The sequence below is a fragment of the Ascaphus truei genome, chromosome 5, assembly GCF_040206685.1.
Source record: "Ascaphus truei isolate aAscTru1 chromosome 5, aAscTru1.hap1, whole genome shotgun sequence".
In the NCBI taxonomy this organism is placed as follows: domain Eukaryota; kingdom Metazoa; phylum Chordata; class Amphibia; order Anura; family Ascaphidae; genus Ascaphus; species Ascaphus truei.
This window is the reverse complement of record NC_134487.1, coordinates 260,255,109-260,274,379: the sequence shown is the minus strand read 5'-3', so window position 1 is coordinate 260,274,379 and position 19,271 is coordinate 260,255,109. Positions and strand designations below refer to the sequence as shown.

Below are 19,271 nucleotides of genomic sequence, written 5' to 3'. Positions count from 1 at the left end.
AAGGACTTTGAGAAAAGCTCACTAGTATCGACAACTGATGGGGTGTGGATGGCTTATTCAGGTTTGAACTTTTGGTAAGGAATGACAGACAGAGGGAAATGGCCCAGTACTCTACGTTCTATTCAAACATGTTACTAATCACCCAATCCACACTCAGAGTAATGTCGAGCGATAATGGTCCTATCCATTGCATGTATAAAGTGTATTGCAAGAATGTTTTTTTACACGATTATTTATTACAGAGGCAGATGACATTTCATACCCAGCTCAGTCAGTGATGCCCAGGGGGAGGTCTTGGGGTGTTCCCATGCTTCATGATTAATGTGGCTGCAGTGCCTGGTGAGTGCGTGGTGAAAGAGTGATGTCAATATTCTTATTTACTGAAAAATATAAAGGTGTGTGTGTCACGGGAGACCAGCACTTTTAACACCTTTTAACCGGGATCATTCACCAGGCAAAAACAAGGAAGTGGAATAAAATGTTGTTTATTATACACAAAATGAAATACAAAATGCAAGTAAAATACACACTTAATGGAGGTCTGGGGGTGAAAACTAGGCTTAAATAGGTACAGGGCACCTGCTTCGGAAGGCTTACCTTGACCAGGAAATCCTCCCGGCTTCCTGGTACTCTTTTTCGGGTTGAATAACCAACCTCGACCGCTACGTTCTATTTTCAGAACTTTGACTTCGCGTCTGACTTAGCCTCAGCTAGGCAGGCTTTCTTAGCTCCAAAAAGAAGCCGGATGCTCTGCTATTCGCAACAGAGCAACTTTGAATAGCCCACCTTTGCATCTCCGGCTCAAGCCATAGAATGTCTGGTTCCCTGTCTCAGCAGTCTCCTTAAATTCCCTCTGCTAATCTATCCTTAACATGGAAGTAGGAGTGGTGACCAATCAGAGCGTGGAAAATTCCCCAGCAGCCAATTTAAATAGGGGCTCGTCTGGCTGCTGACATCAGAGGAGGGGTTTTGCCAAGCTCGCTCGAAAAGCCGGGCAAGCGGGAAATATGAATTGGCCAATGGGAAACGTGTCTATAAGCAGCATCTTCCCCCAGCCAACACATTGCCACCCACTAGGCAGGCTGCACCAGGTCTGGCAGTCCAAAATTTGTCCCAACTGGGTATCCTTTGTTCTCCGGAACTGGCATATCTCCCTTCCCCGCTCACCAAACAGTTTTCCCATCTCTGGACATCCTCCCTCCTTTGAACTCCAATGTCTATGCAGACATCCCGGCACCTATGTAGATGCCCGGGCTGACTGTATAGACATTAGTACAGTTTGTATTAAACATTAAAACACCGTTTTAACATACTTATATATCTTGGGGAACCTTATACCTGTGTGGTAAATGGGTCTGGGATACTTGGGCTCGACAACAAGGATTCTGAGGGACGCTGTGTGACACTGTGTAGCCCCGGTGTAATTCATGTTGCTCACCCGCAAATCATGCCTGCACATCAGGAGAATTATGGGACCACCGGCAACTTTTTTCCCCGAACTCCTGCAAACACGATAAATACATTTTACCCCAAGTATCCCACCTAAAACTCCCACTCCCGAAGTTTCATGTTTACTAGGGACAGGGGAACATGTAAAACCCAAAACAGGTCAGGTTTTTCATATACATTAAATTGTCCCTGGCTTCTGGTGCTATGTAGCTGCCAGGGACCCACAGTTGTCAGGGGTAACCAGTTGGGCTTCACCTTTATTATGAATAATGGCTACCCCCTAACGTCACAGTGTGGTTCAAGAATGGAACATTCCTTTGCAGCTATTTAAAGCTACTGTTCTGTAAGTTGTATAATGCAGGATCTGTGTGTGATGGAGCAGGCTGTAGACAAGCTCAGTAAGACGCTAAGACAGCAGGTAAAGTTTAACTGTAGTGTTTTGTTCTCCACAAATAAACTAAACATTAAGTGCACTGTCCCTGTCCCACATCATAAAATAAGCACCTATTCCCTTTAGGGAAACTAACTTACTACTTCAGTCCTTTCGAACGGACCACCAGCTAAGCTGGTTGACAGCCCAAAACATGCACTATCATATGCAAACAAACAGTCTTTAGGCACAGCAGTATAGTTTTTAGTTCTTATCTGGTATGTTGCAGGGATTCATTCACAGGGTCTCTATGTAGCTCCTTCAGCAAGTCAGGAATGCCAGTTCTGGGGAGAAGATTGTGTCCAGTCCATTGCAATCCTTATCGTGGGTGGTATTCCCAGCTGGACACTGCAGGCATGCGTCCTACATTCCTAGGGTTCAGAACAACCAGGGTCCCTCCTGGTTGGGAGAAGTTTCACTTCCCCTCTCTCTGGGGAAAAACAGTCTCTCACTTGTGCAGGCAACTTCATGCCCTATAAGTCCTTGCTCAATCTGAAGTTAATTATATCCACCTCCCAGCTCAGGTGGGTGACCTGACACCAGTGCAGTTTCCTGCCCTGTAAAGGGAGTTTAACTCCTTGAGTCCCTTACAGTGTGCCTTTTGAACAACCAAGCAATAATTTAGAAAGGGCAGGTTCTGTTTCCTTTATTCCCACACAACATTTTTCTTGTTACCATTAAGCTACAGCTGTAGCTCGATGTTCTGAAGCATAATACATAGGGTGAGGATTAAAGTGAGTAGGATAGAGTTGTAAAACGTTGGTGAGAAGGGGGGCCCACCGAGAGAGGTGTATTAATAGAGATGGGCAAATTTTTTCTTTTAATTAATTCAAAATCGGAGAAACCAAGCTTTACAGAAGGAATTCTAAATAATCCAATCATCACATTTTGAACGACAAGACCGGGAATGGGATTTGGACCAGTCCAGCCATTTCTACTTATTAAGGGGCTTTCTTTCCCTAATAGTAATATTGGCTTTCTTTTTACCATGCTGGGCACAATAATTAATATATGAGCTTTTGAATGTGTCATGGGATGGGATGGGATGGGTGGCACAATGCTCCTCCACTTTTTGATGCGTACCTTTACTAGAAAGTGCTAGTCCCTGGTTCTGACTGCACAAATAAATATCATAAGTCCAAGATGGTGTTGGTTGTACTGGTGTACAGATGCTTTCAAGGACAATAGTGGCAAATTTTCTTCTTTGCATCTTTATTACCATTCCTTTTGGATATGGTAATTTGCAGCAAATATTGATTTGCAGGATAACTGTGCAATTATTTAAGTGATTTTTCCCTGTTCGAAAAAAAATTACATCAGAAACTTGTTATTACTGCATAAGTAGTAGTGGCTTCACGTGGGGAGTGGATGTAGCCTTTTGTTTGCTTAATCCCCAAACCACATTTTCTTTTGTTTGCATTAGGCTACAGCCATGGCCCAGTGCTCTGAAGAGCAGTACAATGGATTAGGGGTGGGGGAGTGTCACGGGAGACCAATACTTTTTACGCCAAAATAACTGGATCCTTTGATTGAGCAAACCAAGAGATAAAATAAATTGTGATTTATTTAAAGAATGAACATGCACAGCTTGATTTACAATTCCAACGAAAAATACACTTACTAGTTATGCTGTTAAGTCTTGTTATAGGATGGATCTTTCACTGGATGATAAATCTTAGATAAATCTCCTTCATGATGGGCTGCACAGGTTCTTATATGGTTAACATTCCTATCTTTAAACTCTGCAGCCAACCTCTGCGTGGGAACCAAATATTCCCCCCTATCCTCGAGCTGTCAGTCCTGAGTAGCCTGGCACTGGCAGCTTCAGCATAGCAACTGGGCATGTGCGACAAACGCCATCTTTTCCCCACTTGTCATGCCAGACCCCCTGCCGGTTCAGTGCCTGAAAGTCTGGGCGCATATGAGTTTCAACAAGGTTCCAATTTGCCATACATGTATGCGCAGAAATGAGATGACACGCATATGCGTTGCAACAAGGTTCCAATTTGCCATACACGCATGCGCAGAAATGTGATGACACACATATGCATTTTAACCAGGTTACAATTTGACATACTGTACACGCATACGCGGAATAAACATTTTACATTCGGAAGAAGAGGCGACGTTGTATTTTTGTATTATTCATTTTAACTTTATTATCCTGTACAAATAAAACATATAATTTGTTAAAAATACTTTTTGTTGTGTGCATTCATATTTGTAATCTTCTACAGATTGGTACAATTCGAGGATTTGTGTATGGCTAAGGAGCCTCAGATAGGACTTCTTTCCCATGTACTGTATGAACTTGTTACATTAATTTTAAAATTACACACACTTGATGTAATGTAAGGAAATAAAAGACCGGTTGAATTGCTATTAGATTTTTAAGACAACAACTCGCGATCGCCTACTTGAGTTTCTTGACGGTATTGCAGACAATGCTAAAATGCAATTTTCTGCACTCGATCAGAACACTAGTAAACGTGCGTCTTAACGTGAGAAAATGTAAAGAAATCACGCACCATGACTGGGTATGCAAAGGAATACAACCCGCAAAATTATTGGATAAAGGCCATTGCATCTGTATTCCACCCGATCTAGATGTATGTTACACTCCACCACCCAAAACTTTACCAGAAATTTGCCTGTCCTGTTCGCAGGACTTTTAAGCCTTTGTACTATTAGCCAGGTATTCTAGGATGGCGGTTCTGACCCACTCATCCCGATGGGCTTCAGCGCTCCTCTTAAGAGATTCTGGGAGATATGAGTATTCAAACCCCATTTCCTAAAACGCTGCTAGAGTACCTTTTCTGCTCGGCGGAATTTCATTAAACCATGTCCCACTGCCGTACCATGCAGAACACAGTACAGAGACCTATCCAATAAAGATGTCAGAGGGCAATCCTCTATATCTACAGATGAAAGCTTTTCTACGACAGACTTATTAGCTTTCTGACGCATTATTTCAGCCTGTTCTTCGTCCATGAGCTGACCCTCCTCCCACCAGCATTGTACCCGGTCACCCTCCTCTAGAACAAATCGGATCCTATTTAGATGACACATACCCCTTATACATTTTATCCAGCATTGAACCAGCATTGCTCCTTGGAGCCACAGAACCCACGGGTAACAAGGGCCAAGGGTTCATTTGTTTAAAACTAGGGCTGGGGTCAGTATCAGATAACCGGGCAGATTGGGGTAGGATGGGCACCTTAGAGTCTCTGGACCGAGGACCTATGAAGACCTCCCCTGTTTGAGCAATAAGAGTATTCATAGTCCCGGCAGTGCTCAGTTGGCAATGACCCCGAGCAGTGATGCACCTTGCCGCAGCAACGGCTGCTGCTCTCGGTAGTCCTTTACTTCTTTTCTCTCCCTGCAATGCAGAAGCAATGAGTCCATAGAGGACCGATCACTCACTGGAGAGAGAGCGACATCCTGGGAGTCCATCCGGTCAGACGGCTCTACTTGCTCAACTACCCTGGGTCGCAGAGACGGAATCAGCACAGTGGTGGCAAAGGAGGAGATAGTACCGACTGGAACTACCTGGTGGAATTCCTCCACGAGCCTTCTCAGAATACACTATATAGGCAGCAGTGTGGTCACGGGCCTCGCGCATCTCCTATCTCCTTCGCATGTACTGGGTGGCAGATTCCTGGGCTTGGGACCAGCAAGGATCGAAGTCCCGGACCTCCATCGTGGAGCAGGTGTCAATCTCGGGGACTAGTGGTCTGACCTCCGTCAGGAGCATGGGAGGCCCAAACCGGTACCTCAGAGATGGTCGTGGTCTTGAAGTCCGACGAACCGGAAGCAGAGGTCACCTCGGCAGCATCCTACTTCGTGGAACGGGTAGGTGGAGATGGTGCACGGAGTATCTCACAGAAGGCAGGTGGGCTTTCTTCGTGGTCCTCCAGCAGAGGAATTGACGGCTCCAACATTGATACGGCCGAGATCATGGACAACTCCGGCCCCAATATGGCAGCAGTTAAATCACTGAAGACCTCTAACCACGCCGTAGGGTCGAGAAGGGAACGTCCCCTCCACCACTTGGCATAGAGAGGCTACTCCACAATTTGGACTCAAAACGTCAGGCCCGTGCAAGGATCGGAAGAAGTCATCTAGAGCTCTGGGTAGAACAACTCGTATACCATAGCCAGAAATTAGTTTGGGCAATGCCCGAAAATCCTCGTGCCAGCACAATCAGCTTTTGCCCAAGGTGTAGAGGGTTCTCAGCTCATCGGTGTCCATATTGGTGGAAGTACAATCGTGCCTCACCGGTTTGGCCTGAAGATAAGGGACATGGCAGGCTGCACATTGGGTTAGCATCTGCAGTGCTTGCCCCAGTCAGTTGCATAGAGGGCAGACACACAGAAGAAGGGTTTCATCATAATGGGAGATCAAAAGACCCCGCCGGTCAACTCGTGGATGGTTCCAAATTCATTGGCCATTTTGCTTTTAGACAATGGAGCCGCTTCACACACGACTGGCAGTAACAGAATCCTCATGAGTCTGAGCTCCTCTCATCTGGCATTTCTGGGCTATACACACCCAGCTCCTCCTCCTGGTGGGCACAGGCATCCAATCCAGGAGAGAGAAGGAGGCGCGGTTAAGCAACAACCTCCCAGCCGACGTATCGGAGAGCTGTCCCCACCTTCCTTCGTAGTTTAGGTTACCGCACGGCAGACCCTCGCTAAAGATAATTCCGGGATTCCAGGTTCCGAGATGTTGAGGTCCCTATTCGGGCCCCAACTGTGAAAGTGGTAAAAATAATACAATACTATATTAGGGTTTAGAATAATCAAATAAGTTTTTATTGTATACAATCAACACAGGGAGACAGCTTTTGTAAAAATCTCTCTGCCAGAAAAATTACTGACTATACATTATATACATTGCCATTGAGTAATACGCCCCTCCAGAAGGGGCTGGCTTAGAAAATGGAAAAATACAGAAATTATACAAAATAATGCTAAAAAAAACCTTATCCAAACTAAATTCTATATATTATGCCAGCTAACCTTTACTCTACATATTTCTGCTGACATCTAGGGGTTGTGGTTTTCTGCTTGAACAGTAAGCATTTTGCAGCCTTGGTTGCACAGATGTCAGATAAGGGAAGTGGCAACTATCTCAATTGTCACATGTCCTTGAGTGTCAGACCACTGTCTATTTCTGAGAATTAGTTGGGGCTGATTTTTGTTGGGAGCGACTGCACAAACCAACATTCCTGCATACAGCTCACATACTTCTTACACTCAGAATGTTAGAACAGACAAAATGGCTGCTATGGTTCCTGTGCCTGGCTTATGATCCTTGGGACTTGACACATGCCACTGGGTGACCCCCACCTTCCTCACATCCCCACATCCAATCTTCACAGTATAGTGCAGCTCTTCAAACAGAGGGACCAACTTGCCCCTCCTAAGAAGCCTGCCATCTATACAGCACAGAGGGTAGTGCACATACCCCGTCTCCTGCACCCCCTAGATTTCTAAAGCACAGTCCTAATGAACATATGTCCTTGTCCTGATGCATAAACCTGTCCTAATGTAATGCATCTCAGCAGTGCCTCCATCTGTAGCACCTGTTCCCCCACCCTGAGTGAGATCATGCAGCTTCTGTGTGTTCTGGTGTGGTGCAAACCTGTGAGGTGGAAAAGGAGGCCTTGAGAAACCCTGCATTGGTATGTGGAGACATCAGGACAGGTTCTCAGTACTGGTCTTGCATGCTTCAGCACCTCCAGCCAGTGAGGATCATGGTGCAGACAGGATGATCCACACTGGCATTCCAATAATATTCAATGAAAGCAAGCCATAAAATATAGTCCAGCTTGTCTATATTCTTAACAATGCATGTTCATAGTGGGCACAATCCCTGAGCCAGTATCCACAAGTTTTGAGGACCCTGCAAGCCTCTTCCCCAGCTCCTTTACCCATGATGGTATTAGGGTAATCTGTGCTCCCACTCCACAGGGGTACCACATGTACCTATGTACCACAAGGGAGTGACTTGTAACCCTGCCCCATAACAGGTCAGGTCTGACACTGACAGGCATCACATTTAGTTCATGTAACCCAACCAGTATCCTCCCAAGGATGACACCCTCAGGTTGTTGCTGGGACCGCCCCTGGATACAATAGCAGTGCATCCAGACTGCAATGACAAGTTATGCCTTATGAAAGAGTTTATCCCTCACAGAGCCGGTACTTACCAGGACTTATGCTGTTAGGGCCTCAAAGAAAGATAGTAGCCGGAGGCCTAGGCTACATATAAATGAATCCCAATATGCTGTAGTTAATACTGACTAATGGATGGAGGTGAGTGGGCTATGGTTATTTTGTAGTTAAGTTATACATGTTTTGGTTATTAATATATGTTATATTGTTGTACTTTTATTTACTGCACACACAATAAAAAATTTCTTACTACTTGTTATTCATAAGAACTTCAAGATTATGTTTTCACAGTAAAAATATATTTATTTATTAATTAAACAAAATATACAGAAAACCCTGAACTCTCACTAACTCTTAACTAACAATGTACAATATAAACAACATGAGGAGGTATTGCATGAACATAAATAAATAGTGTCCAAAACAAAGCTGTCTCCATCTTTCCCTCTCTCTGGTATCCCCAAATGTCTCTATGAAAAAAATGATGTGTCTTATGTTTAGAAGATACAATAGAGAAAAATAATTTAGTTTACACATGAACAATTGCCAACCAGTGAAATCAGTTAAAGTTTAAAAACAGCTATTGAGTTCTTGTGCCATTCAATAGCCTCACCGCAGGAATGGACAAAGATATTCACTGTGCCATCTGCCGGACACATACTGAACTGCACTTAAATAAACAAAGCCCACAAAACCACGGGATGTGATTCCAATGGCTGCCAATAGCTAGACCGTGGTGCACAAAGTGTTTCAGCAGGTGGAATTTCTCACTTTGTCATGGTATCGAGGACAGTAAGTCTTGCTACATATGTATGTACTGAAACTATGTGAGGAGAGGCAATGGTGGAGTCTTCAGAAAGAGTATATTGTAAAAAAATATGTTAATCATATGTATACACCAATGTGAATTTTCAACTTTTATGATATTCTACTATGATGTTTTACAGCTGACCAACTTTAATGTCTACCTATGTGTTGCTTATGACCTTATACACAGATGCATATCCTAAAAGTGAAATCGTTTATACTTGGAAAAAGGGACCTCTGTATTCTGTTGAAGTACCCAAAGAATCTTCAAGTCTTCTCCAATATGATTTAATTGGACAAACAGTTTCTAGTGAAACAATGAAATCCAATACAGGTAATACTGTATATATTGATTTGAACTTTTGACTATTGACACAAGAAATGTAGTTCTATTTCCAGTTTCACTCTTATGGGCTGATGCTGTTAGCTCACCACTGTGTTATTAGAAGGTTCACATTTATCTGTATTTACAGATCAAGATTATGAATCATTATCTGAAAACATTGCATACTCAACAGTTTAATTGTCTTAAGCCACCACAACTGATTTTACAAATACAAGTGCTACGTGCTCTCCATTATATTCTATTACTAACTGTCAAAACATGTTTGTAGTTCATTAGTCCCACATTTTCTGGCACTATTAGTAGTAAATACACACCATTTCCATGAGATTTCTATACCTGAAAATCATAATTTTGCTATTTTCACCTTAGCAAACTAATTTTATAGATGTATTTTATTGAATAGATTCACACTTGTAGAGTACTTGCGTCTAAGTTTATTAAAAACTTTAGACAAATAAATTCTACATATTAACATTGTAGTCCCTGCCACAACAACGAACCAAAACAACTGACATTTTTAAGAGATTAGAGTGCATGAACTAAGCGAGCACTATTCCAGAAGACACCTTATAACCTATTCAAATTAATAGGCTACACAGTGTCTTCCAGCACTGGACTGTGTCTCATGGAAAACAGTTGCACCATGCCGTAAATATGGGCATACATAGGCGCCATATGGTAATTCCTATCTAACTCCTCCTATAACCACACACAAAATGTTAAGCTTATCCACACAGAGACAACCACGTGAGACATAGTTGAATACATTGATGCTGATGTATTCAAAATATCATCTCAAGTGTTAATTTACAACGATATTATATTCTGTTAAGTATTTCAAACCGAATTAAAACAATCAATGTGAGGAGGATTGTTAGTGTTCCCATAAGTCTTTATGTCTTTTGTTTTCCTTGTATTGATTAAAGTTGTAAACATTGCATTTAATAGACTTTTGTGTAATTAAAGCAGCAACAATACGCAAAAAAATCAAGTAATTATAGACTAATAAATCACATTGTGCTGATCTATATCTTGCTTTTTTGTTTTTTTTATAAACTTTTTGTTGTTGTTGAATTTCACCTGCTCTTTTATTGCACTGGAAGATTCAACTGTGACCATAGCAAAATGTTTTCATTTCGTTGTTAATGACAACGCACATTTGAACTTTTCAAAGAAGCAAATTGTCAGAAGGACCTTTTATTTCCCGAATGCAATAGAGAATGTAAAAAGGGAGAAACTTCTAAAGACTGCGAAAGGCAACAAAAAGCACAATGAAAATGTTAAAAAAAAAGCAAATGTATATTTTTTATTAGTAGTAAAGTGGATTGCTGCTTTAACTATATAAATATGCTTGCACTGCCTTGGATCTCTTCTGTACTTAAATTTAGAGAACTACAACCCTACAGATTTAGCAAGACTTCCTGTTTTCAGCTATGGGGCCAATAACACGACCGTGACTGCCCCGGTGGCAAGGATTATTGTTGCAGTGGGTCCAATCTGGAAGCATAGTCTCTCCACAGGCCGACTATGGTAGCACTATCTAAAGCCTTGACTTTAAATATTTTAAGCCGCTGCTCTGGAGACAATAAGTCTCACTACATCTGTACCAAGTTCCTGAATAAATTGGTGGATGGATTCTAATTACTGCTAACCTTATGGACATAATGTAATTTGTGTCACTTTAAAAGAAAAATCCAAACTGGGGACAAACAGGACACTTTAAATAACGTCCTACTGATTTATAATCCTAATTTAGTTCAAAACAAAGTACTGTACATTATATTGTGAAATGTCTAACCTATATTTAAGTGTGTTGTTTTTTATTACATATTCATCTAATTTAACACACATCATTATATTTAGAACCATATCATCTTTTTGAAGTAATTTGAAAAAACAAAACTTATATATTTCTTTTTTACAGGTGAATATATTGTAATGACAGTGCATTTCCACTTGCAGAGGAAAATGGGCTATTTTATGATACAGACATATATTCCCTGCATAATGACAGTCATTCTTTCTCAGGTTTCATTTTGGATCAATAAGGAGTCTGTACCTGCCAGAACAGTTTTTGGTATGGCTTGTGTTTGGTGCTTGGTCGCTAGATCTGTTTTTTCGTCTCATGTATGCTCGCAATCTCATTTCATTATCAATCATTTCAAATTACATTGTTTGTTTGTTGTAGGTGAATATTCACAGCAAGTAGTCCTATTCTACCTTCAACGGAAAATAGGCTACTACATCATTCATACATACATCCCATGCAGTATGACTGTGGTTTTGTCCCAAGTTGTCTTTTGGATCAACAAAGAATCGGTTCCTGCAAGGACCGTTGCTGGTAGGGTCATATATCTTATAGAAGTTATGAAATATAGCAAACACTTCATGATCATCTGTATAGCTATATACATTAGGGTTAGAAAAGCAGTTGTCAGAGAATCAAGAACCAGTATCGTATATGAATAGGTGTAAACAAATCGAATTTGAAGCCAAAAATATTTAATCACTACTGCTGCGCCAGCCTTTATTCTAAAACTTGCCTTGGAAAATCTGGGGCAGTCACCACCCTGCTGTGTTAATCCGATGGGCCATTAGTCTTTCTGCAGAAATGTCACTGAAATGTGCAGCATGTACCTGAGTCATATTGGTGATTGCCCCAGAAAAGTTTTAGAATACTTTTTTTTATTTCACTGTGTTTTCAAACCTTGCCACATAGAGGTGTTTAAAAAAAATTCAATTTATTTCACCTAACTTTAAAGAGCTAAAAAAAATGAAATCACACATTTCAATCATCAATTCATAGTTTCTTTATTGGATTGCAGCTGAGTCAGTCATTAAGTGAATGCGAAAAACTCTCATCCAGGCCCTGGGTAAGGGGGTGAAGGAGGTGAAGGAGGGGTGAAGGAGGTGAGGGAGCGAGGGTGTAAGGAGCATGATGAGGTGGACACTACTTTTGGGGGGGAGTATTCATTGACTTATACAGTACATGTTCCAAAACACTTATCTATACAACATGTGTAGTGATACCTTTAAAAAAAACAGGTATACATGGCAAATAAGCTAATTTGATCACACTAATAGGACAGTACCCCTTGTCCTCCAGCAAACTAGAGAAATCCCTATCAGGCTCTGGATGGGAGTTAGCACATGAAATGAATAGTGATGCACAATGATTTTATGCTTTGCAAATCATTTGAGAACTCTATTTGAGCCCCAATTGTATCTGCATGGCTTGTGGCCTCATGCAAAAGGTTTGCACATCTCTAATTTAATTTTCCAACGTATCAAATATATTAATTTTACAAATAAAGGGATTTAAAAACAAAAGTGTATTTGTTGTCTTTGTTGTCAATCAACTATTGTAAGGCTGCTTACATTTAATCAGTCAATGTTTGTCTTGTTTTGTTCTTCTATAATTATCCCTATATTGAATTTTTTTTATTTATTTATTATAATTACAGCATTTTTTGTTTTACAGTTAATATATTTACAGTATGTTGGTAAAAATAGTAAAATGCCACACAGATGTATTAACAAGTAATTTGTTATTTCTATCAAATATTTGACATTTGTAGTTTTTTACATTTATATATAGTTATATCACACTGTCATAATAAAATGCTAATACTGCTTTTTTCTGCTGTTTTAAAGGCATAACAACAGTTTTAACAATGACAACCTTAAGCATCAGTGCAAGGCATTCTTTCCCTAAGGTGTCTTATGCCACTGCCATGGATTGGTTCATAGCTGTGTGTTTTGCCTTTGTCTTCTCTGCACTTATTGAGTTTGCAGCTGTGAACTATTTTACCAATCTCCAGACTCAAAAAGCATTGAGAAAAGCAGTCCAGGAATCATCACTAGCTGCAGCAACTGTACTTGCAGAGGACGAGATTGTTACGGTAATTGCTCACTTTTCTTATAAAGGAGACAGTAAAAAGAAGTGAATGTGAAACAACTTAGTCCATATTATGGAGATCATCATGTACAGCAGATTAGGTAGCGGTCACATTGATTCAAATTCAATTCACTGCTGCTATGAGTAATTGTAATGCAAAAATTAGCAAAAGAAAACTTTGTTAAGAAAGTTTTCTAACTCATGTGGAGTTGATGTCCCTATATAAATCTCTTTACAAATATTGCTAGATTTTGCAGTAGTTTTCATTGGATCAATTCTGTTATAATGAATATCCACAAGTATATTGCATGGGTAAAAAAAAATAACATTAGTTATTTAAGATATTTCTCTCCACAAAGTACTTCCCTTAACTAATTTCCTGTCCACTTCTATATCTTTTCTTTTTGTCTCCCTGTAATCATCAATCAAACCTTCTTGAACATAACTTGCTACAGCAGTTTTTTTATTATGACTTTGCAACCTGGTTTATTTTCTCTTCCTCTGACACATCTAATCCAAGATGTTTTAACAGATCAAGGGATAATCCTAATGTATCTACTGTCTTCAAATTTAAGTAAATGGTTGTGATGTGAACTTGATTGACCTTTGTTTACTGAACTTTCTCACTGTCTTCTAACTCTACCAATAGATTGATAATCTATTCCCTTAATGTACATACAGTACTACATATTTTACATTGGAATGTCCCTTCTGCCATTTACCAATATATATCTTGGAACCTACAATCAATATTTTTATTTTCTTGGGTCTGACTCCTCTACTATTCTCTGCACAGACCGAACACTTTGATAGACTATTACCACCTTTGTATTCTTCTTTTGAAACCTCTTTCTTTTAGTTTATGTCTTATAGACAGACTTGGGTATATTGAAGCTACAAAATATACATTTATAAAATTTTAACAGAGGTTTAACATGTCACTTTGGTGATGTCCTATACAGTACAGAAAATCCCAGGTGTCAGACATAGATATTAATGTTTATGAGCAATACCATCATCTGCCTCTACTCTGCTAGGATACCAGTAAATCTGTTCCAGTTGAGTTCACACTATTAGGTTACCTGTGCTGGGTATATACAGTATGTTGACATAGAAATACTAAAATCTGACCTGTCTCAATTTTCTCCTAGTATATCAGTGATTCTTTCGTTTATCTGTTTGTTAGTGTTTGTTTTCCCAATAGGGATAATACTACTGTAGGTGACAAAATAAATGTCATATTTTATTACTGTTTGTGCCATCACTTAAGCTACATTTATACAAACAACTGTATGGATACAATTTATGTGGTGTCCAGTACACTTTTCTAGTCTAGTATTACTGTTTGTTTATCCAAGATAAATAGTAGATATTAAGTAAATGTGTACCATGTCTCAGCTACACTTCTACAAATACAAGTGCTGCACTTCTTGATGAGAGAAAGGAAGACAGAGACAGAGACACATCTGATTCCAGTACTTCATTACAGTCGTTAGGTTCACTAGACTTATCAACTCTATATAGTTGGTATGGAAATCCTTTAAGGAATTTTGGATGGGACTTATTTAAATATACTTTGCAAAGGCATTAGCATACCTCACAGCACACCTTTTTCAGCACAGGCATGTCTCCCTAAATTATTTGGAGGGAGGTTTGAGGAGATACACATATTTCTTTTTTTTTAGGCAAATCCACAACTCAAAGGAACTGGCCAATCAAAGGCAGATTCAAAGTCTCAAAATAAATTCCCCTCTTTACTGCTAAAACAAGGCAGTCACCATCAATAAAAAGGCATATTTGTATGCCAGAGCAAAATTTAAAAAGACCTCTTCTGTTTCGAATGTATTCTTGCCTGACTCACACAACAAATGCATGGCTGAATGCAGGGTATGCAAGGACAAAGTCAGCAGAGGGAGAAACTTTCCAATGCTACACCGCATGCAGAGATGCCGTCCTGTTAATAGATGGTCAAACCAAAATGTCCCATCAAGGAATTGAGTGGGAAGTAGTGGGATTTTCATCTTCAAAATTTCTGATAGAGCCAGACCCACTGCTTCAATAGAAAATGCAATACTCTGAGTTCCTGCTCATCTGTTTTTGTATAAGACAAGATGAAACTGGAAATGTAAATTTGATTAGACTATATCACACAGCCCTGCTGCTTCTCTAGCTGCTGCAACGGCTGCTTCTGCATCTTTTTGTGCCAGTCAACAATAACCTACAAGACACTCTTCATTTGACTGTTTTTGGCATTGTGACATCAGATGACACCTGGTCAGGCTTTGTGGAAATGTAGAATATAGGAGTGGTGCTTTGGAGGCCTTAGCTTCCACTTATGTGGAGAACATTTCTAAAGATCAAATAATCCTTAACATCAGGGACAGTCTACTGTATGTCAAACGTCTTCATTGTTAATTTTGTTAACAAACGATAGTTGTAATTTATTCACTTTAGCCATATAATATTAGATTTCAGTTGATAGAATTTATCTTGATGATATGAGGCTTTACAGAATACTAGGTGACTACTGTAGGTTGAGCAATAACAAAAAATATCTTTCAATAATGATATTAAGATCTTTATTTATTATTATTAATAGATCAAAAATAACTTTTTAAATTAATTTAAATTGTGTTAAAAATTAAGGTGTTATTAAATCAACAATATTTTAAAATATATAAAATGTTGTTACTTCTGCCTATCACTAAACCTCAGAGATAGAGTTATGGAAGTGATTAAGAGGGGGCAAATGTGTCTGGTAAAGGAGGGATGCTGTTTTTTCTGAGGGGTGGAGAGTAGCAAAGGGTGCTGAAATTCCTTACAGTTTTTAGCAGCTGAGTTGGAGAGACTTCTTGGTTAAAACACTAAGGAATCTGTGGCAGTAACAACACTGCATCCTCCATGTTCAGCTTTCAGGAAAAATCTGATCCTTTGGGGTCGCAGCAAGCACGTTAATCTTCTTAGCTCCCAATCACATGGTACAAGCAGCCACTTACTTTTGAGAGCTTATGCATGACCCCGAGGATCCTCTAACAGACTTTCCACCATCCCATCACCTGTTGCTCTGGTGGCAATCTTCATGAAGAAGAAACATTGAGCTCATGCAGCTGCCCAGTATTGTCACCTTACAAAAAAACACTAGATGGCGCTCATACACTCTAAAAAACACACAACTTAAACCATGCAGTGATATATAGTGACTAGTGATATCAAAAATAAATCAAAAATAAAGTGCATGAAGTGATAAATAGACACTCAAACCCTTAAGGACTGTTTCACGGTCCGCAAAGTAACAGGAAAAGGAATCAGGGGAGCGTCAGTGCCTAAGGAAAAAATGTGATACTCGCATAGTGCAATATGTTAACAATACACATACACAGGCAGAGCTCTCATAAGAGCACAGTGAGGCTAGATATTAATGATCACTAAGTATCAGAAATATTAGCTGTGTATGGGCATCTCTAATGACCCATACACACAGGAACATAAATAGGAGGTAGGAATCCAAAAGAGAGACACCAATCCAATACTTAAAAAATGTAGATATTTATCCAGCATTGATAAAAATTGGAGGCTTACAGGATTCCGGAAAGGTAACAGCAAGTTTGTACACATGAAGGTTCACTCGAGTCGCGTTCTCGGGATCTCTGCACGATGCTGCTTCCTCATCCGGTCTCCGACCTGCGCTGCTTCAGGGGGCCGATACGTCACTTCCGGGTTCTTCAACTCGTATTGCGGACGCCACCGGAACTCCACAGCAGGCTCTCTCCCTCTGGATCTCACACGAGGGGTTACGCTCTACTAGTTTCGCCGTACGTAGTGACGGCTTCATCAGGAGTGATGTTACCCCATAAAGAGATGCTATTTGTACCCTTTACTTAATGCTGACCTTTCCTCCTATTGGACAGCAAGTAAATTGGTGATTGACTACATATGTCCTCCCAATCTTCACAACACTGTTATACAATTAACCTTTAAAATACACAACAATGTTTATACACTTCAAAGTAAAATACATCTTTATTAATAAAAAACCCATTCTAAAAATTCACGAAGTGGCCTAATATACAACTGTGCTATTTTTGGAATTGTATATAAAATATATAAAAGACATAAAATCTAATAAAATCGCTCAAAATCTAACTTCTAATATATGTTGAAACGGCGATTGTTGTATCTCAAAATAAAATAGGGAAAAAAACAATTAGTTCACAATAAGTGCATTTTCAACCTCATTTTGCAGTCTAAAGCAATTTATTGTCTAAAACGATTTATTATTACAGTTTTTTATAGGAAAGCACTTAGCTCAAAATCCACATTAAGACCTAGTGGTACAAGTGTTTGCAAAGTGAAGATCCAGAAGCTTTCTCTTTTTTTAAGAGCAGCTTGTCTGTCTCCACCTCTCCAATGTGTCAACACTTGTTCTATAACTGTAAAAGTGAGCCCAGATGTGTCCCCATTATGTTTTTGTAAAAAATGGTTGGACAGGTGATGTGTAGTAACACCTCTCCTCACATTACCGATATGCTCAAGTATACGTATATTTATAGTTCTTGTTGTTTGGCCCACATATTGTAATCCGCATGGACAGGTGATAAGATATACCACATAATTAGATTTGCATGATAAAAGTTGTTTTATGTTGTATCTTTGCCCTGTGATATTTGACACAAAACTAAATTTATCCTCTGGTCTATATTTACATGCAGTGCATGTGGTACAACCATAAAAACCTTTGGATTTTGTTAGCCATCTGTTCCCCTCACTGGTTATTTTAGGTAGGGCACTGGGGGCTAATTTATCTTTCAATGATTTGGCTTTTCTGAAGATCACATTTGGGTTTTCAGGGACAATCTCTCCAAGCACAGGGTCATTTTTTACAATGTGCCAGTGCTTTTTAATTATTTTGGTAATCTTATCTGATTGTCTATTGTAATCTGTCATAAATGAGTACTCAAAAGTTTTATTTGATTTAACCTTCTTGTTCTTACTCAATAAATCATTTCTATCCAAATCATTGACTTTTTTAATGGCATCCTGTATGATCACATCATTGTAATCTTTTTCTAAAAACCTTTCTTGAAGAAAGACAGATTGTTTTTGAAAGGTACTTAAATTACTACAATTCCTTTTAATGCGTCTTATCTGTCCATATGGGACATTTTGCAGCCATTTCGGATGATGACAACTTGTGGTGGATATGTAATTGTTTATATCTACACCTTTGAAGAAGGTCTCTGTTTTTATTGTCCCTTCCTCAATGAAAATAGTCAGGTCCAAGAAATTAACTTTTTCCTGACTATATTCACAATTAAATTTTAAATTGAGCAAGTTGTCATTAATATAGATAATAAACTGTTTAAGGCTTTCTTCATTACCTTTCCAGATAAACATAATATCATCTATATATCTACGCCATAGGCACAAATTCGCACCCAGCTCTGCAATAGACCAAATATGGTCTTCTTCCCATGCTCCCATAAGAAGATTTGCATAGCTGGGTGCAAATTTCGTGCCCATGGCGGTGCCACATTTTTGCAGGTAATATACCCCCTCAAACAGAAAATAATTGTGTTCTAGGATGAACTTTATGCCATCTAAAATAAAGTTGGCCTGTTCATTTGGCATATCTGGATCTTTTGATAAGGCCCTATCCACAGCTTCATGTCCATCTCTATGATTTATACACGTATAGAGGGAGGTAATATCACAAGTTACTAGATAACATCCATTTTCCCATACTTGACTTTCTAAGATGCGCAAGATATCCGTTGTGTCCTTAAGATAGGAAGGAAGTTTAGTGACATATTTTTGTAAATATATGTCTATATAAGCAGATAGATGTGACGTTAAAGAGTCAATCCCCGCTATTATGGGCCTACCAGGTGGATTTGTAATACTCTTATGGAGTTTTGGTAGGTAATAAAATATGGGTCTCACAGGATTTTCTCTGTAGAGAAAGCTATATTCATCACTGTTAATGACTTCTTCTATCTTACCTCTATCTAACAGGATTTTAAGTTCTTTTAAAAAATCTACTGTTGGATCTTTTTTTAAGGGTTGGTATGTATTCACGTCACCTAGAATTCTTTTAGATTCTGTGATGTAATCATTTCTGTCTATAATTGCTACACCGCCCCCCTTATCAGCTTGTTTTATAAC

The 19,271-nt window shown here is 39.5% G+C and overlaps 1 protein-coding gene across 5 annotated transcripts in view; it reads left to right on the top strand.

Moving 5' to 3' along the window:
- GABRA6 (gamma-aminobutyric acid type A receptor subunit alpha6) overlaps positions 1–19,271 on the top strand; it is a 180,611-nt gene that overhangs the window by 67,729 nt on the left and 93,611 nt on the right. For 4 of the 5 annotated variants that reach the window (XM_075601929.1, XM_075601931.1, XM_075601928.1 and 1 more), the window contains 4 exons: positions 9,056–9,199; positions 11,136–11,288; positions 11,400–11,552; positions 12,866–13,113. In XM_075601929.1, the coding sequence (XP_075458044.1) occupies positions 9,056–9,199; positions 11,136–11,288; positions 11,400–11,552; positions 12,866–13,113 (698 nt within the window). The remainder of the gene's footprint in view (positions 1–9,055; positions 9,200–11,135; positions 11,289–11,399; positions 11,553–12,865; positions 13,114–19,271) is intronic. The other variant, XM_075601930.1, reaches the window with a different exon arrangement.